The 20,002-nt window shown below is 41.0% G+C and overlaps 1 protein-coding gene across 1 annotated transcript in view; it reads right to left on the bottom strand.

The window, feature by feature from the left end:
- CCDC88C (coiled-coil domain containing 88C) overlaps positions 1-20,002 on the bottom strand; it is a 103,685-nt gene that overhangs the window by 53,824 nt on the left and 29,859 nt on the right. Inside the window, exons 4-5 of the mRNA XM_075151255.1 lie at positions 9,373-9,442; positions 660-718 (exon numbers count right to left, since the gene is read on the bottom strand). Of these exons, the coding sequence (XP_075007356.1) occupies positions 660-718; positions 9,373-9,442 (129 nt within the window). The remainder of the gene's footprint in view (positions 1-659; positions 719-9,372; positions 9,443-20,002) is intronic.

Raw genomic sequence — 20,002 nt, 5'->3', positions numbered from 1 at the left:
GGCTAGCCCGCAACGCATCTATTGTTTACCACCACAGAGGTTTGGTGGGCAGAACACTGATTTCTTTATCTGGTAACTGTCATGCATTTCTGAGGAGTTTCCCATATACATTGCCTGTCTATTTATTTTAACAAATGCCGCATAAAAATCCCCACATGAATATACAAAGTATCTATTCATTTCAGATTTTCTACAGATAATATTCAATCAAAAGATTATGCAAATCAGGATTCATTAAACAAATGTTTAGACTGTTAGATTATCTATTTGTTTGGCATTAATATGTACTGTCCCACTCCATATTTTAAAACAGTAAGAAAATAAACCAACGGCAATCTTGATATGAAGAACACTGTTCAAAGCTTATGTCTTCCCACTTTGCCATCAAAGTGGACTACTTAGTTGCAAGAATTCACATCCTATGGCTGATTAAGCGTTGGCAGCAAATTGAGTCTGCTGCTGTCACAAAGTGTGCTTCCTTTCCCCTGCATTTCTTTCATTCACTTATTGTGTCTTCTCACAATTTCAGCTCACAAGCTGTCTTGAGCTGGAGATTTGTTCATACAGCACTGATCTTTGGGTGGATTTTCTCAGTCCAGAAAAAAATAACAGATTAAAAAAAAAAAATCTTATTTTTCAAGCCTTTAATGAATGTTCACCTGCACAGCACATCCCAGAACCAACAACAGCAGCTTCTTAATTTCATCCATACTTTTACCTAGAGAGGAAAAAAGGGGATCAGTACATATGTACAACAAATTAAGTACTTGCAAGTGATCCTCTCCAAAATATCCACCTGAAAAGAGAAATACGACCTTTGAACAAGTGCCTGAACAATATATATGTGCCCATTATAAAGTTACCATACTTTCCATGTAACAATACAGTTCTTATGGATTAGTTTAAAATCCCAAATCCAGCAAGACTTTTTCTTCCTTGATGTGCTATCCTCACCTACATTTTCTGAGGCTTTCCTGATCAATGCAGGAAAAAAAGAAAAAAAAAATCCTTTATATAGTTCAACGCAAATGCCCCATACTTGTCCCTTGTTTTGTTATTAACAAGGGTGCAAAAAAGCCCACCAGCACCTTTCCCCCCCTCCAAAAAAACCCCACCAAACCAAAACAAAAACCACCCTGGGCAGAAGCAGAGGAGGGTTACTCTCAGAGAAAGAACTTGTCCTAAATTCTCTGTCTGTAAAATAGTTGCCACTCAGACTTCCCAAAGCCAAATGCCATTCTGTGCACATAAATTCTCTCCAAGAGATGTTTTAGCAAATAAATTCTGCCTATGTTCTCCATCAAAGCCTGTTCACACTTTGAAGCGCAAACCCCACGTGCTAAGAAAGATAAAAAAAAAAGAGTGATGTAGAAGGGAGAATACGCAGCTAACCATATGCTCGGGGAGCCATGGTGGGGAGGAGACACACGCAAGTTGTTATTGCAGGGAATCCTGCTGTGACCAAGAGCCCTGCCCGCCACCTCCTAAGGATAGGAGAGAGAAAGCCGCACAAGGGGAACCGGTGTGGCTTTGAGCCAACTCCAGATCTTGTTTCAACAAAATTAATGTGGGGATTGTTGGGTGGTAAAGAAAATTACATATATCAAAGATAGACAAAGGGAGATGGAAAGCAAGGAGCTTCAACAAGGAAATAAAAAAATCATTATGGAGTTAGGTTCAGGAAAAGCCTGTCCTCATCCACGCTGGAGGAAGAGGAGGAGAGAGAAACAGGCGACGTATAGTTTTCTCTCATCCCTATACATCTGCATGCTTCCTGACACAGAGTGTCTAACTGTGGGATAAACGCTTTCATTTTATACCCTGCTATACTTGGGCGTTCAATTGCTCCTATCACTAAATAGATAATAATTTCTGAATGTAACTGTGTTCCTCCACCAACACCATGCCCTTGTATGGCTGCACTGGCAGAAAGTTAGAGGCATGTGCAGGACCCAAGGCTGGGGAACTGGAGTTACACTGACTCGTCAACTAAGCTGCTGCAGCCCCGCAGATGCACAAAGGCACGCTGACCTAAATTACCATAGGGGTTACTTCCATTCTGAGAACCTTGCAAGCCAGCGCGGCCACGTGCAGGCAGCTCAGGAAATAATTTGTTTTCTGATTTCCTGATTTTAGGGCACACAAATGCCCTAAATCAGTCTTTAAATGTACCTTACTTGTTAAACAATTTTTCGACAGCTTTTAGGAATGTTGATCTTTAAAATGTTTCAAGAATGCCCTACAGAAATTATCCATATACTGTATGAATCAACACTAGAATTCTCAATATCCAAGTCCCACATTATTAATCATTATGATTTTGCAAGCAGGAATTCTTCTCTTCTGCAGAGACAAACATAATTAAAATGTGCTAGTTCACACTTCACACTGTATATACAATATTGTTTATTTCCCTGCAGAACATTTAAAAACTATTTTTGAAAGATGTACAATCATTCTTATTCTTCTCCCCGTATCTAGCAGCATACATGGCTTCCTCTTTTCTGAAAAATTACAATTTAATATACAAATAACATTTCAGTCTGTGAAAGTCTGATTGTTCTGTGTGATTCTGAATAACACAACCTTAAATGTAGACAGTGTCACAAAAAGCCCCCTCAGCAACAACAACAAAAAGATCTGTTACTTCATGAACAGTTCCTTTAAGGGCACTACTAGCCCTAGGAGATACTTAGTTGTGGAGTTTGTTTTGTTTGGGGTTTTTTTTTTTTTCCACAAAACTGAGTTCTCATTAGAGTTTCAGCATTGGGTTTCATTCTCCACCAGTTTCAGAGCAGATCCAGACCATGGATTAAATGCAGAGCATGCCTGTGAAACACGAGAGCAACTTGCTAAGTTATGGAGAGCAAGTGACTCAAGTGTGTGTCTCATCCTCCCAAACTTACTCAGGGCAGAACATCTTCTCCGGAAGAGACCGAAGGAGCAGCCACCAGACTGCTTGCTCCGGATCACACCAGACAAGTGCTCTAACACTTGCATGCTCTGGGCACCTCCATCTGTTGCCCATAAATTCCAATCCGTGCACCATGGCATCACAGCTATTCTCAGGGTGAGCCTAGTGGCTTAAAATCACTCATTTTAGAAAACATCAGTGTTACTTTCCAACAGTAAGAGCATCTATACCAACCTAAAGATATACGAGCTACTTAAGCCATTCAAACCACACTCTACCTCTCTACCAAAGGTAGTAGGCTTTGATATTCTCTCCATGAGATAACAGATGGGCATTGGTGATGCTGCATGACCCTGTGACATGAAACACCTTCCGCTATTACTGCAGAGTAACTTAGTAAGGTCAACCCTGTTCTCCCACCAGGGACTGACCTTGCCTGGAAATACCACTCCGAGACCTTGTCTCCGCTCAGGCCCTCCCATCAGGAAGGGAAGTTGAGGCAGACACAGCAAGCCCCTTTGGCAGGGAAGGCCAGAGTTTATAGAAAGGAGTAAAAAATTAAGAGACTCGAGGTAATCATGAGATTATTAATTTGCTACTGTTTTAAAGATAACATTTGGCAGTCTGCTCTCCCCACTGGCAACTTTCACAGAAAACTTAGCTGTCAGGATTTTTCCAAGATTTCTTTAATAATAAATTATTTTATGCTTGCAGACATGCTATGCACATGTAATGAAAATGAGATTGTACTACCCACTAGAAACACTTTTAAGGCTGAAAGGTCTACTTAGCAGATCTACTCTGCCAGCCACACAAGTGTTTCAGAAGATCATGTGTGACTGTTTTAAAGAGTTCAACTCCTCGGGCACATTCAGAAGTTGTTTCCCATGGGGTGGAGACAGTTTGTTGGCATTAAGGTACTCCGAGATCACTCATACTCAAGTTCAGTTTGAGTAACGTTTTAAAGCCTCGTAGAATAACATTATTTACAAGAGATATTTAGAAGAAATAGGGTATGAGTATGAAAAACCCTCTCTACCGATCTGAAGTGCTTTAGAGAGAGTTTTCAATTAAACCTCAGAATGAGCCAGAAAGGGATTAATTACCCCTCTCCCCTTTCATCTCACCCGCAGGAGAGCTGAGATACCACACACTTAAGTGGCATGCCCAAGGTTACTAAGTGAATTGGAAGCACGTCTAGGATTACTACACAGCGCAGCAGCCAAGTTCTACACTTGGGACAATGCATGTATCCTGCAATGCATGTTGAACAACACAAGCGATCTTTATCCCCAACTCAGTCATGTCTCCTGATCAGTGAATGATTCTGTGGTCTTTTTCAAAAGGTTTGATTTGTGCTAATTTAATAAGGTGGTAAAGTTCCTTGTGCAACTGCATAAGCAGGAATGCGCAGGCTTCCCTATGCTGGCTCATTGGGATGACTCAAGTACTTCTAGACAGCTGGGAAGAAAGTCTGCTGGGTCCGCCCAGGCTTATTAGCTGACCTTACCAAGACAGTGTCCTCCTACGACCTAGGATGCAAACGCTTAGGTCTGGGGCAGCTCCTGGCAGTCAGATACCCACAAGCTGAAACGAATGACAGGATTCAAACTAGCACTTAAACAGAAAGGTACTGATTTAAAAACAAAACAAAAAAAACCAAGCTCTTTTCTTTTACACCTTTTTGAAAATTCCAGGGCAGCTGCTCTCGGGCCACATGTTTGTGCCTGCAAGGGAGCCAGTCACCTGGGGGATTTGCAGAAAGACCATCTGCTCCCAACTGTAAGAGAAGGCCAGCAGGTTTCCTGGAAAACAAAGGGAGGGAAAGCCCGAGCACCACCTGTGCATCCTGGGAGCCTCCCTGTGCCAGAGCCTTGAGACCCCTCTGCTCTCACAGGGGACAAAGGGTGGGAAACAGATGGCAGGACTCAGGGAGAAGCCGGGCAGAGGGATTAGGAGACACAACCGAAGAGGAGGATCAAGGTACAGACAGAATACAGATGATGAAAAAAATGAGGGGGGTAGGAAAGATGTCAGAGAAAACAGAAATGAAAGCCCAAGCACGTGAAATCTTGAGCTTGTGATGCTTCTTTCTGCACATTTCTACTTTGACAGTCCTCCAGCAGAGGAGAGGGAGTGCCAGTGCACGTAGAGCTACACACGGCAGCCGGTGGATGTGCGGCGAAGGTGAAACACACAAGCGACATTTTTCCCAACTGTAGCAACATCCTGAGTGAGAAAAGCTTGAATGCTAAATTTACACTATTGAGGCAGTGTTTTGTTATTAACTTTATATTTTATGAACCTTTGTGCCTCTGGAGGATCATGAAACAAAATGAGGAAGGAAACCAGACATGAAAAAATACCCCAGTGAGACTAGACATCTTTTATGATTTTAATGAAAAACAGTTTCTATAGACACTTATTAGCAGGGACTTTGGGCTCTCTCATTCACAAACTTAACATGTAATTTGAAAAGGGGATCTAAATCGGAACATTTTTTTTGAAGAGACAGAAATGAGCCTACTTCAGGCAAATAAAACCTCATTTCCATTTCTGGTCTGAAAAAAGTTTAAATCCCTCTCCCCTTCCCCCCCTCCCCCCCAATTATCTATGACTGTTTCAAAGGATTAATTGCCATCAGTTTCCAAGTACACTCACTAGCTGTGTTAAACTAAGCATGTCTAGAAACTAAGAAATTAAACATCTCTAAATAGAGATTCAGGACCAGTACTGTACACTGATATTTCTTGTGTGGGCACATGAATGAGTGGCCATTTATAAGGCATGCTAAAACCAGAGGTAATTATAAAAGATGATTACAGTGATGTGTATAGATGATAAATACACTGATGACTCTCATATCGAGCACAGGGGGATTTGTGGTGCAGTAATGAATTGAAAAAGCTGTTCGGCAAGAAAAAACATGGAGGAAGATAAAAACAGAGAGGAAATTAATGGTAGTAGCTGTCTACTGTACAATGCAGTGAAGAGAATAAATCCTGTAATGTCAGCTGCATCACTCTGCAAGTCAGATTCCTGGGAAAACTTTCTAAATCCTTTAATTAAACTTTCAAGTTTCTTTTCAGCTCCCTATATTCTAGAAAACAGTCAAAGCCTTCATCTTCTTACAAATATTTTTGCAACTTTTATGCCCATGGCCAAATGAACTGAAATAGGCAAAATTGCCATGGCCTGGAACAAAATGATTTAGAGGACATGAAAGCAAGGAAAGCTCCTAAACCCAGCAGACATGTGCCATCTTCTATGCAAAAGCTCAACTGCTACTGCATTTTTAGTGGTGGCAGTTCTGTTTTTCCAATAGTCTCGTATCCAAAGCAGAGCTGCAGAAGCCCTCAGTAGTCCCAACTGTTGAGTGCCAATGAGAGCTAAATAGCAAGAACAGCATTCTCAGCTTTAGAGCTGTTCAGTTTATAATTTAATACATATAACACCACTTTTGGCTGTGTTTTAGAAGGAAAAAGTAAAATTTGCATTAGCACTGGTAAACAGACAGCTCTGAAAAACATGCATAGCAAAACATCATGTGGGCTTGTTACAAGGAGTAAGTCACTGAAATTGTTACACAGTGAAACACATTGAATGATCTAACAGCTCTCTGGTCTTGGACCTATGGAGTCAATACAGTCACTAGGAGCCTTCCCAGCTCAAACGGTACAAAGCAACACTGTAGTTGTTCCAGGAATGTGACCATGGGATCAATTTTTCTTCCTCTGGTCAAGAGGGACCTCTCATTCAGACAACTTACCTACAGGATTTCCCTACTGGGATTTCAACACCGCCTCTCAGATCCACCCCAGCCTGCAGACTGCCAGCACCTCGGCCTCCAGCTCCTAGTGCTCCCCACACTGCCCAGCACTGCCTCTGCAGATGCCCCCTCCAGGACTCTCCTCCTTCCCCCTCAGTCTCTGTCCTGGACTGGATCACTGACACAGAGAAAGAGGTTTCTCCTCTACCATTCTTGCCACTTTTAAACACTTCCCTCAAATAACAGTCTCCATCATCTCTTCTCCCCAGCCTCCTCACTTCTCTGTCAGCTTTCCCTGGGGCTTCTCTGTATTCATGCCAGAAGCACCACTTCCCATGCTGATGACTGCTTTGTCCTTGCATCTCTACTCAATCTGCAGCCCTCCTTTAGCTCTCTCACTGACAGAGAGAATTTCTCATTTCACTTGGTTTTCTCCTCCCAAGTGCCCCTGCCTTCCTCTCACTCCTCTCTGCAAGACACTCAGTAACAAAGACATCAACCTGACAGTCACCTGGTTATCGCTCACCCACATTGCTCACCACAGCTTATTCCTTCATTCAGCCTTTTGTATTGGTTTTACTAACTTCTCCTCAGCCCTCTCCTCCCTGTTCCCTCTTTTCAAGCTTCCCGTCAGCCCTCAGCTGGGTTCCTCTTCTTGAATGAAGTTCTAGTTCTCCACTTCTCTAACCGTTTCTTCAGCACATCTTACCAGTGGTCATCTACCTAAGCATAAGATTAAGGTGAGCTTCTGTTGAAATCCTACTCCTCGGACACTCTCCTCCTTGAATGCATTCTTTGGAGCAAGCACATCTCAAATCTTTCTTTGTTCACCACCTTCCTCTGTAGTGTCTCCACTGGGACTGGTTCTCAAAACCATTATATAATACGGCTAAACAAGAATTTCATATTTTTTATATACACGTACCCCATCAATTTTAGACATGCAGAAGTTACATTTCTGCATTCTTTATCCTCTCCTCCCATGTTCTGAATAATGCCAATGGTAAGTCAGCAATGGATAAAATAAATTTAAAAAGACCACATTAAAAAAAAAAACCCAACCAAACAAAAACAAACCACCACATTTTAAAACATGTCAGAAAGCGAAGCAAAATTTCTGGTTGTAATTAAAGGAGCTGGAAGATGAGAACACCAATATCCTTCCTACAAGAGACACATCAGGTACTTTCTTCAAAGACAGAAAGATCTAAGGTGCTGACAAAAAACAGCAGGTCAATGATGGGAAATTATAGCTAAATACAGGACAGCTTTCAAGTGTGCAGCTTCCCCAGGAACCACCATTGTGGTTACTGCATTATTAGTCTCCTGCCAGCTGTCACTCAGGAATGGCCATGACAAGAAACCAGCCAGCCTTTTCCATTGACACTTAGCCAGCAGAGACACTGCCTTGTTGGCCCAGACATCTCTATTCACCAGCATTCTTGATGCTAGCAGCCCAGGCTCTGCCCATTGCCCATATGCCTGAGAAAAGCAACAGCTCTTGTATTTCTATTTTCTTCTTTACCCATAACAGTACCCTGTACAGGAGAATTAAGACTGCCATTGCAGACTTTAATCTGCTTGCTGAAGAAGTGGATGCCTTACCCTCAGCTTGATTTTACTGCAGAAGTAATGCCAAGACTATGAGTTTCAGTGATCCAACATCTGTAAGTTAATATTCTTTTCTGATATAAACCCTTTTTTGTACATACACACACTACTGCTGCTAAGAGCAGCAAAATAAAATCTTCCGCCAAGCTTTCTGCCATTTGTTTGTTCTGGAGATGCTGATTACCATGATGATCCCCATCACTGCTGAGTGGGTTCATCCAGTTTTCCTTTTTTGGTAAAAACAAATAAAAACAAATACATTGTCGTTGGCACTGGCACAGGGCTAAGGCAGAGATAGAACGGGAATGCAAAAAAAAAAAGTAAAAACCACAGCAACAAAATCTTTCATTTCAGAAATGTGGTTCTAAAGTTTTCAGGCTAAACAGCTTTCATTTTATCTCACCAAAGACACTGGACCCTGGACATGAGCTCACTGGCTTCCACGTCACTTTTGATGTGATACCTCATGTGACAGATGTCCTTGCCTAGACAACGTGGCCAGACAGATGTTCTTCTCCTTGTCCATTCTCTTCCTCACTTTTTCCAATTTGTCACATATGTATTTTTCTCTCCATCCTCAGGTATTTTTCTTCCCACACTTCATTTGCAACAGTTCCTTCACACTTTAGGGCAATTCTGCAAGACTTTTCTGGTGTGTACATATTGCCAGAACTGAACTGATTATACAGGCACACAGGGCAGAAAACCTGGAGGACAAACGATTCTCCTATTGCAGACTGTATCCTGAGTCACTTGAAGCAAGGAGTGAAGAGACATGACTTTCAAGCAAACAGTTGCTGCTCTGGCTTTGGCAAGAACTAACTCACTGCCACATGTGTATGACGTGCAAACACACATGTATCAGATATAATATTTGTATGTAAAAGAATGTAAATATAAGTATTACATACTAGATACGTTAAATGATGAGACTCAGAGGTACTCAAATATTTGTAGTTTGGCTAGAAATACGTATAGTTTTTTCAAAAGCATGTTTGTTATTTAAGAAAATAAAAAAAATACAAATTTTATTTAGCATTTCAGAGGACGGGGGTGAAGAATCCAACAAGCTACTCACCAGAAAGAGGATCTTTACCAATCATCAAAACATTTGGTAAATTCATTACAATCAGCTGCTGGAGGACCTCCTAAACAAAAGAGAACAACAGGCAAAGTTCAGTGTGAAGGAATTCCAATCAATCACACCACAAAGAATACAGAGCTCCATCGATTACAAAGCTTTTAACGTACTGGCAGGTCAGAGGTCACAAGAGGAAGCCCCACTTAAGAGAGAAATCACTATTTGAAGATGGCATCAAGTTGCACAGCTAACATACACTAATCACCTCTTTTAACAATGGCTAATGTAGAAATTAAAGGGTCCCATGGCACTAATCAGGATAAATGCGTGGCCATGCCAGGCACACCCATCAGTCATGCCTTTACCCCAGGCATGACCTGTATTCATTTGATGTTCAACATACAGCTGCTGTCATGTTCCAGGGCGTACAAATGCAGTGGGTTCATCAAAGGTACCTAAGCCATTCTGTGAAGTTTGAGTAATTCAAATAATTAGTCAAATTATTTCGCGGGTCTGAGATTTTAATGATGGACTGGGGAAGCGGGTGTGGGGGAAGCTATTGAACAGACATCTTGCACTGCTCAGAGAAACTGGAGTTAGAAGTTCTAGATTTGTTTGCATTGTTTTTAATGGGGAGTAAAACAGATCTAAGTATGTCATGAACCTCATTTAAAGGTAATTTTATTTTGGGGGAGACGAGGGAAGGGAGGTGCATTGCTTGGTCAGGTTCAACATTTAAATGTCAGCTGCCTGAAGCTACTGTGAAATGACAGAACGGGCTTAAGGGACAGGAAAGGCTACAAGCCCTGGGGCAGGTAAAATGCTCAAAGATGGACAAATAAATACATTGCAAAGGGGACTCTACATGGTAATATGTTCAGCCATGCACCCCAGTAACATACAGACCACAGGAGTAGAGTTGTTAGCTTCAACCTGTAGTTACCAGCACTCACTTGTGATGATCCAAATAAAACATTTTGCAGGCAAGTATTTATGTCGCATAAAAAGCCTGGGAGGAAAATGGTTGTGTGATTAAAGCGCTGTGCTGGGACTGAGGAAACAAAGGCTCACACATACAACTCTACCAAATGTTTGGCAGGTGCCTTTTCCCTGCTTGTCTCCATTTCCCAGCCTACCTCTAAGCCACTGGGAGGGCACATGCATTGATACTTGCACAGCATTCAGAGCCAGGAGAAAAAGTACTGCAGCAACACATTTCCTGAAACAATCACCCATTCACCCAAACACTTCCCCTCCAAGTTACCCCATTGTTACTTCTCTTTCAAAGTTACCATAGGAGGAAAATTAAGCCTGATTGAAAGAGGAAATATTTCAGTGAGTCTGCAGCATTTGATAAGTAATCCGAGTGGATATTCTTAAAAAAAAAAAAAAAAAAAGTGTTGGACATAACACATTTCATTTTTTTCCTCTGATCCATATCCAAAACATACTTCTCAGCAGTTTCTCTTTTGGATAAAGTAGAAATATCTCAGTGTCACAGCTGATGGGGTTTTTGGTGCTGTTAAGAAGGCTCTGCAGACCTTTATGCAATGTGAAGTTTGGCTAATGCGGACCAAGCATTCGCTGAGTCATTAGCCAAATGTATTTTATAGTTTGCATTCGAGACATGTTAAACAAAAGTTTGGTTGCACCTGTTACCAAAACAGGTGCAAACCTATTGGATTTGACAGCACATGGCTGGACTGCAATATTTGCTATGACAATACAGCATGGCACTGAGGCTTTAAACAAAAAATCAGAATTTGCATATACCGAAGTATTGAGCTTTAACCAGCAATTTCCATGGCAAAAAAGAGAAAGAATTGTGCTTCCAGTCACCCAGCGTGTGGAGCGGCACTGAGGCAGGAATGCATAAGGAATTTGCGTTGTCTTTGTGTAATCATCAGATCGCTAGCTATTTAACTGGCAGACACAAAAGACATTACAGCTAACCTTTATGCTGTTAACATTCCCATGAGCTCTTTCTGTAAAATTATTTGTGTATATCATCCAACATAATCATGACTGAACACCCTCGTAGCTGTCTGAACTTAGTATTTTCTGGCAAGAATCTGACAGTCGCTCAATACAAGCAGAAACGGCCCTGAGCCTGCAAAGAGGGATTTCTTAATTCGGACTGTAAGATTCAAATTGTTGCAAGAGGTGATACTCTGACCCGTTCATTTTTAAAGTAAATTATTTAAACAGATAACTATCTTTATTGTTCTAAACGCCTTCACCTTCAGATTAGTGCTTGTGATAATAATACCTAGCTGTTATGCAGTGCAGCTCACCGGTAGATCTCAACACTTTGTAACAGAGGGTCAATGTCATTGCCCTCCTTTTTCAAGATAAGGAAAGTGGGTCACAGAAACAGAGTTCCTTCAGTTTAATAAACTATCCTCTGTTAACAGAGATGTACCAAGGAACCATCCACTCACACAGCTACAAGTGTGAGATAAAATGTGTTAACTGAAAGCTCTTACACTGACAAATTTAGCTCAGATTTTGTTTGGGCTAAAAACACAGAAAGTTAGTAAGGCTCAGCTGACACCCAGTGACTGACTCAGTAGTTGGGATAATGTGACATGTCTCAGGTCCATTGCTTAAAATCGCACATCTGCAAATACAACCAAAGTCCCCTCCCCTAACAGCAAATCAGGAATTCTTCCATTTCCATCAACTCATCAATATTTTCTTGTTTTCTTTATCTGAAGCAGCAATAATGCAGGTTTACAAGTAAAATGCTGTGCCCCCGTCTGACCTCTCTGCACCCCTCATGTTTTACCATCCCACCCCGAAGACCCCGTGAGGTCCAACTTGGGCTTCAGGCAGGAGCTGTGCTGTTACAGCCTGTGAACCGGCACCGAGGACCAAAGGGCTCCATGGACCCGACCGTCTCCCAGGATACAGCTACACTGGACATTGGGTTAACCTGGACACACCACTGAAGCCCAGCCAGCAAGTGAAATGGCAGATAAAATGCAACATTTCCCCACAAGGGCAGCAAGTTATTGTATTATATAAAAGGATGCTGTTATGCTTGAAATCAAACATCGTTGCAAGACACTGCAGCAGAGGCAGAGATGGCGTGTATGTGTCCTTCTGCCCCAGGCAACCAAGCATGGCTAGGGGCAGCACACCCAGGCAGGAGCTGCTGGAGAGCAAAGCAGGGTTTTCAAACACTTTAAATAGCCCACAAAAACCCACAGTACTCCGGAGAGCAACTGTACAAGCAAAAAAATCTAATTCCTCCTGTGAGAAACCTTTTAATCATTTTTACAGCACAACTAAAGCTTCGTTAAAACAGTAAAGCAACAACAGCAACAACATATGGTAATAATTTCCCTGATTATTAGAACAATTAGGGCCTGAGCTGCCAGGTTTACACCTAGACCATTAACCAGCTTGGGGGCCAGCTACTGCAAGTCAGGAATCAACTCCCTCAAACTACCATTTGCTGCCTTTTTTTTATTGTTGCTAATGGGATTTCCCTGAAGAAATAGTGTTGGTATCAGAACTCTTATTTAAGGAATCCAATTCAAAACAAATCCCCATCAGGCCTTAGTGCAGCACCTGTAGGTGCCTGAAATGCTCCTCTGCCAAAGATCAGGATATTTTGAGCTTGAAGAGATTTATCCAAAATCTCAGCAGTGATGGTTGCAAGAATGGATGCTTCTAGTTAGCAAATCAACACTACCAAAAATCATAAACAAAACAAACATCAGCAGCCAAGTCTTACACTACTGCAAAGGGGAAGAAACTCAGTAGATAAAGCCCACAAAGGTTTCTGCATGCAGAGTTATGTGACCCCGTATCGAGAGGGAGGGCTTTCTAAGTGAAGGTCAAACTGGGTGTTCAGTCCTTGCTTGCTCCCTCTGCTGTGCTTGCCTGCAGAGGTGCGGAGCGTGAAGCAGGCTGAGACAACCGGCAGATCTGAGCAACGAGAAGGGTACTGCCTAAGCCAGAGGTAAGTTTTGCTGAAAGCAGCTAGGCATTCCAGGACTGGTACCCCAAGGATTTAAAAACATTATTAAGTTACCTAGAAATCATGAGGTTAAACATAAATAAATAAATGCTGTGTTCTCATTAGCAGCCTTCTGGCATCTAAGCCCTTGCTGCGCACTTGCTTCACATTTGCAAGCTCTCTGCAATCACTTTGCTAAGAAAGGAGCTTAAAAAAAAAAAAAAAAGCCAAAATTCCCCCACATTGATTCTAGCAGTCAAGGGCTTTAGGAAAAATCAAGACACATACAAGATTCAGGATAAAATTCTAAGCACCCAGTTAAGCGCTTAGGCTTATTAAGAGCATGAACAAACATATTCATTCTCTCAATCTGAAAGTTTCTAATTGCTTTCTGGAGTGCTGAGGCACATTTTACCTACTCTTTTTATCCTTCCAAGATCACACGCACCGGATGTTTGCTCTCTGCCTCAGATCATCAGAAGAGGTGCAGTGGCAGCTCTCACTCTCAAGTCACCATGGTCACATATTAACATTTTTATTTACCTGTAACAGGGTAAGTGGGCCCCTTGTAATTTTGTAGGAACAAAGTCTCCTCGGTCCATACTACACTTCAATACACATTTGCTTCTTAAAAATACATGTACCATAGCATGGAATAAAACGGTATTAAGGTATTATTCTTGGTTGCATTTTTAAGTGCCAATGTAAGCATGCCAACGGCTCCTGCAAAGAATGCATTGCTAGGAAAGGAGTAGGTAAAATTGTCCTTTCCATGGCTGAGAGACCACGCAAATACAAGCTCTACACAAAAGCTTTCCCCTGCACTGCAGTACAGCACAGCATTAATGTAGAGTAACTACTAGCTTCTCATGCAGAATTAAATTAACCTCTGCCTGAATCCTAAACAAGAAGCGAGTACTAAATTATGTAAGAGCAGCAGCAGTCTACCGGCCATTGTAATTCAATGCTCAAGCCAAGCAATTCCATTTAAGTATATTGCTTGGCTATAAAATGCTAATTGCCCAACTGACTGGAAGCCAAATGGTGCTTTCCTACTTAAAATGCCATGAGGAAAAACCATCACCAGCTTTATTTATACCAGCAAGAGCAAACACTACCTAGCCAGGGAATCTGGCTTACATTTCAGCTGCAACTCAGGCAACAGAGCAGGAAAGTTCAGCAGAGTCCTATCTGTGCAGCACAGCCAAAATCTTTCTCCGATAACCTTAGTATGGATCCGATCTCACAAACATCCTTGGAGCAGGAAACATTTGGTGAAGGAGACACTACATTCTTCGATAAGGTCTCAGCAGGAGTCAGTGGCCATTTGCATCAGTTCAGAGCCTCCCAGCAGCAAGATGGGGTGGCAGCTTTTCCCCTGCACATCTTAAGGTCCCTTTGGATGCTACCATAAAGACAGGCTGGGAGCTACGTTTCCCAGGCAAGGTGCACTCCAAGTCCAAATGACAACCAAACTCAAGCTTTTCTGGAATCAGAACTCTAAAGAAGAGTGAACACTTAGGCCAATGAAGAAGTTTTAACATTAAAACATATTTTAAACAGCAAATTGAGACACAAGGGTTGTTTTTAAATATGGTTTTTCAAAGTTTCCAGTTTTGTTTTAATATAATAACGAAAACAATTTATTCTGCAGCCTACAACAAGGAGGTTATGTTTTAAAAGAAAAAATATATATAAACTATTTTTTTAAGGTTTTTTTTTTAATTCGCTATATTTATCTGAGGAGTTATTAATGGTGTCAGGGAAATAATTTATAGCAAGATTCTGTAAACTGTACAACAGGGTCCCACAAAAGATTAGACAAGATGAAACAAGCTGTTGCAGGGAGATGACAAGGAAGCGAAACACAAACAGATCTTTTATTGAGATGTTTTCCATATACGTCTTACCACGCGAGCACGCCTGATGACACTATGCATGTGACTCAGTACTCACTGTTTCCCTGCCAACACATTATATACATGACAAAATTTGATTAAGAACTTTGCTCATCTCTGCAACAATTGTATTTGTTATGTGACGGACTAGAGGATTAGCTGTCTTTAAAGGGATTCTTTTTTTTCCCCTGAAAACCAGGAAATTACAAAGCAAGCTTCTAAAGACCCTTCAAGTGGAAACCCAAAAGCCACTAAAATAACTGTTGCCTCATCTGCTGAAAATAATCAGTTCTGACAATCGTAGACTGGAATCTCAGTGGGAGGGGATGTGAAGGAATCATACCTAGTCTTAGCCATGCTCAGCCTGTGCAGGGTGCAGGTAATCCACCAAATGACAGAAATATACTCAATGTAGAAGTACACCATACAAGATTAGGTTTTATTTAAAAAAAAAAGAAAAAGAAAAAATCACACATATGCAATTTGGGTGGCACATAATAGAGTGTCATAGAAAAGAAACCTAGAAAGGACCCAGGCATAATCATCCACCCAATTCATTGTTATGGCTCAGGTTTTGTTATTTGTATTAGAGTAGTGCAGAGGGTCCCAGCCAGGAGCAAAACCTCATCCGCTGCAAGCTGTACAAATACATAGTAAGACATCCCTGGAACAAAGAGCTTGTCATATATATGCAAGGCATCACTAGGATGATGAAAAAATAGTAACAAGCAACAGAGGAAGGAAATGAAAATAAGATTCCGTGGTTACAATGTGATCCATTGTGCGCACTCTCGCTGCTTTATGAACTGGTTAAATCAACTGCTCCAGGCTGCCACAGAACTAAATCACTCTGGACATCAGAGGGCAAGGCGAGCAAGGCAAGTCCTGATAAAAACATTTGCTTTAAGATCAATTAAAATTGTTTACAGTGCACATTGTTTACACCGCTTAACAAAAAGTCTACGTATTTTTAAATAAAGGTACTTTTATATATGTAAGAAGTATTTTAGGACACAATTAGTTTTACTTCTAGCCCAATGGAATAAAGAGTGGAGAAGCTGCCACCCCCACACACATCAGTTGCAGAGGAAGTATTTTTTTTTAATCAAACTAAATAAAAAAAAAAATGTACATTTACTTCTAAAAATACGAAATGAAATGTTAAATGGCTATGTAGCAGCAGATTTCCTATGCTAGTTTCACTGACTCCAAGATGAATCACTTATGTTAATATAACATACAGCTCTATGTGCCTAGTGGCAATATTGATTTGACCCAGAGAAGAGAAAATCCAATTGTGGAGCACTGTGTTCTCCTGCATTTATTGCCAGCAGCACCTTTGACTAATTTACCTACTTTGCTGAAAATAAAAAGCCTATTGATTTATCCTCAACTTCTCCCTTCAAATCATGTGCAAGTGACTACACATGTTTATAATAGTATCCAGACAAATTACTCTCAACTTCTATTTTATTTCACTTTAGATTTGTCCTGGGGTGGTTTATGCAGTAACAGGGAATATGAAATGTGGTGTGTTAAAGGCCTGTCACTTGACATTACAAATATAACCAGCCAAAATGCAATCCATCTGTTCAACACGCTTCCAGCTAATCTATGGTGGTCTCTAAGGACCATAATAATTTAACCTAACACACATTAAAAAGAAACACCACAGGCCCTCAGAACAGACTTGAAGCACTTCTGAATTCTCTGAAACTCAGCACCAAGCACACTCACTTGTTTTAAAAGGAAGTCAGTTCTCCCATACACAGTTTGAGCATATTTTGCTGGGATAATAAAGCCAAAAGTTTTCATATCAAACTCTAAACCTGAGCAAGTATATTTCAGCTTTTAACACCGAAGCCTGATACCAAAGTACATTAGCCATGCAGAGCTCCGAGGTACAAACTCTGCTCCACTGCCCTTGTTCATTGGAGTGAAAAAATTTACAATATTAAAATACAGTTTGCCATCAAGAAACAAACACGAACCCAATAAAAGCATTTCTAGGAAGATTATGTATAAGATGTGTTTTCTACCATTTCTCTTATTACAAATATTTCTAAAACTTTTTTTTTGTATGTTTATATGGAACAGACACAGTGAATACCTAACTGGGCATATGATACTAGTTCACATAAAATATGTTGAATCCGTTAATACAATTTCTATACTGCCATGAAGAAGTGCAAAAATAATTAACCCGAGGCAAGCACATGCTAAGTTGTGGGGCTTACTTAGAGGTTCAGAGCTAGAGATCTGCATTGCAACTTCAATACTGCAATATGAGTCCCAGGCTCTGAAAAAGCACCAAGAACTCCAAAGAAGCAGCCAACCACTGGAGTGACAATGATAATGCAACGCCTGAAAAAGCAGCAGCCAAAAGTACAGGAATACAAAGGAGTTAGAGATGGCAAGATGTAGGAATACTGGTTACACAACATAGCAATACTGCTTTTCTAAAGATGAATAATGAGTAGAAGCTACATAGTATAAATGTACACACATTTTGTACTTTTGCCAGTACCATCAAGTCATCTATTAGTATAAATGTTGCTTGAAAGAGAATGATGCATCTCGGGGAAAACTCTGTAAATCAAACTGTGCTCTCCCAGAAGAGCACAGAGGCATGTGTGACAAGAACCATTTTGAGGTTCTCTAGTACAAATATTGAAAAGTCAAATCAAAGCCAAAGTTTAAATAAGAAAACAAATCTGTGAAACTAGAAAGAAAAAAATAAAGCAGGGAGGGGACACACACAAGAATGGGATACTTTCAGGATTTCTAATGAATTTCTTGTTATGAACAATATTTTAGTAGCAAACAGAAGGCCTAACAGATGTGATCGAGTTTAATGTGAATGTACGAGTCAAATTTCATCAGTGACTAAGGGTAACAAAAGTAAAACAAACATCCAGGTTACTAATCTGATACTCTTACATCCTGTTCGAAGCAGGAACTCGCTAGTAATTTTCAATCTACCCCTCAGTCCCCAAAAGAAACAAGCTGCTTTACCCTGCCACTCGTATTAATGCTGAGTAACATCCTATCGTCTCAGTAGCCCTCTTCATTGCCATGGGGTCAGCTCACAGAGAAAAGTATTTCTCATTGTTAGCAAAAGGTGCCATGCCTCACCTTCACTACATCCAAGCACCTTCAGATTGCTCAAATATAAGGTGGTTAAATGCTCAGAAACAAGCACGAACGTGCTCGGTCTTTCCAGGACAATGCTCCCTGAATAAACAAGAATTAATTCATGTTACAGTGGTAAACCATTTTGAGAAACTTGAATGGATGGTACTGGAGAAATGCAGAAAATGACACCTAGAAACTGAGGAACAGTAAATACATGGACAGCATTCAGGCAGTGATGACCAACAGGGATTTTATGGGATAAAACATGTAGGTTATTGGTTAACATTGCTCGCTTTGAAATGCATGGAAATCTTTCAGTCTGTAACTCAGGAAAAATGGTAATCCCAAGACAATTTTTTTCTCTTAGTGAAGAAAAGGGTTGTGACAGTGATTGAGAAATATCAGAGAGAGAACTGAGCAACTGGTCTGTTAGCACTCATCCTACTCTCTCCCCCCACCCCCCTAACATATATATAAATGTGAAGAAAAAAAAAATCAATTAAGTTTAAATTAAACTGATTAATTTCCAAAAGCTTATTTAAAGATTTTTAACCATGAGTTTCCAACAAGCTTAAACCTTCTTGTGCTTGGCAGCTTATGGGCAACCTAGTATTGAATAACAAATTAATGTTTCAGAAAGCATGCAAACAGTCACTATACCATCGGTTTATTATCTAACTTCAACAGAGGACAGCAGCACGGGCAAGAGAGAGGTCCTTGCAGCATTTGCAGACAATCGTGCAAAAATCCATGTTGGATTTACAGAAGAGGAAAGCTTTCAGCTGGTCTGAAGGGAAGACAGAGAGGGTACAGGGACAAGCTATCCCACCCTGCAAGGATGCCTGACCAGACAGTAAGATGCTATGGGACAAATGAGATGGTTGGGGAAGTACAGGGAGGGAAAGGTTTTATTGATAATGTCTCTAGGTTAAAACAAAAACAAAGAAGCTCATACATACTACTTATCTGATTACCTTAGCTGCTTTCTCATTCATCTCCTGCAACAACCTGACCTTCTCCTCACTGAGAGCTCTCTCTTGCAGGCAAACTCCAGTTACCAACCAGGTACTAGGGGCACTAAAAACCTCAAACAGCAGTAGAGAGAGTCCTCGCAGTTCAGACATGCCCTTGTCAAACCCTAGAAAACTTTAAGGGGTATCACTGCAGATTAATGTTATGAGCTTTCCAATTATTTTGAAGTAGAATTTATAGCCAACATCATTACCTCAATGTATCACTGCATTATCAGTATCACCTAATTTACCCGGTATCAACAAGTTCAACAGACACCCAGACAGTCCCTAGCCAGGGGATTTGCCACTGTAGCAATAGTCTGCAAATTTTTTCTTAAGGTGGGTAAAGGGAGAAGCTTCAAGTCAGACCAGATGGTTCTTACACACACAGATGTACAGTGGTGTTTCTCTTTATAGCCAGCAGATTGCCCCAGGCATGTAACATGCAAGGGATTTCGAAGGCCATCAATGCTTCTTGCACTGTACAGGGGGAGAAGCTGCAGTAAATTTCACGTGGCTTTCCCAAAGTAACCCAAGCACCCTTGTGAAAGAAAATGCTCCCAGCGTTTACTGTGTCAATCACCAGTTTTACCATTAGCACTGTGCTGCAGTTA

This window comes from Calonectris borealis, chromosome 5, assembly GCF_964195595.1.
Source record: "Calonectris borealis chromosome 5, bCalBor7.hap1.2, whole genome shotgun sequence".
Lineage (NCBI taxonomy): Eukaryota > Metazoa > Chordata > Aves > Procellariiformes > Procellariidae > Calonectris > Calonectris borealis.
This window is presented reverse-complemented; position numbering and strand designations above follow the sequence as displayed.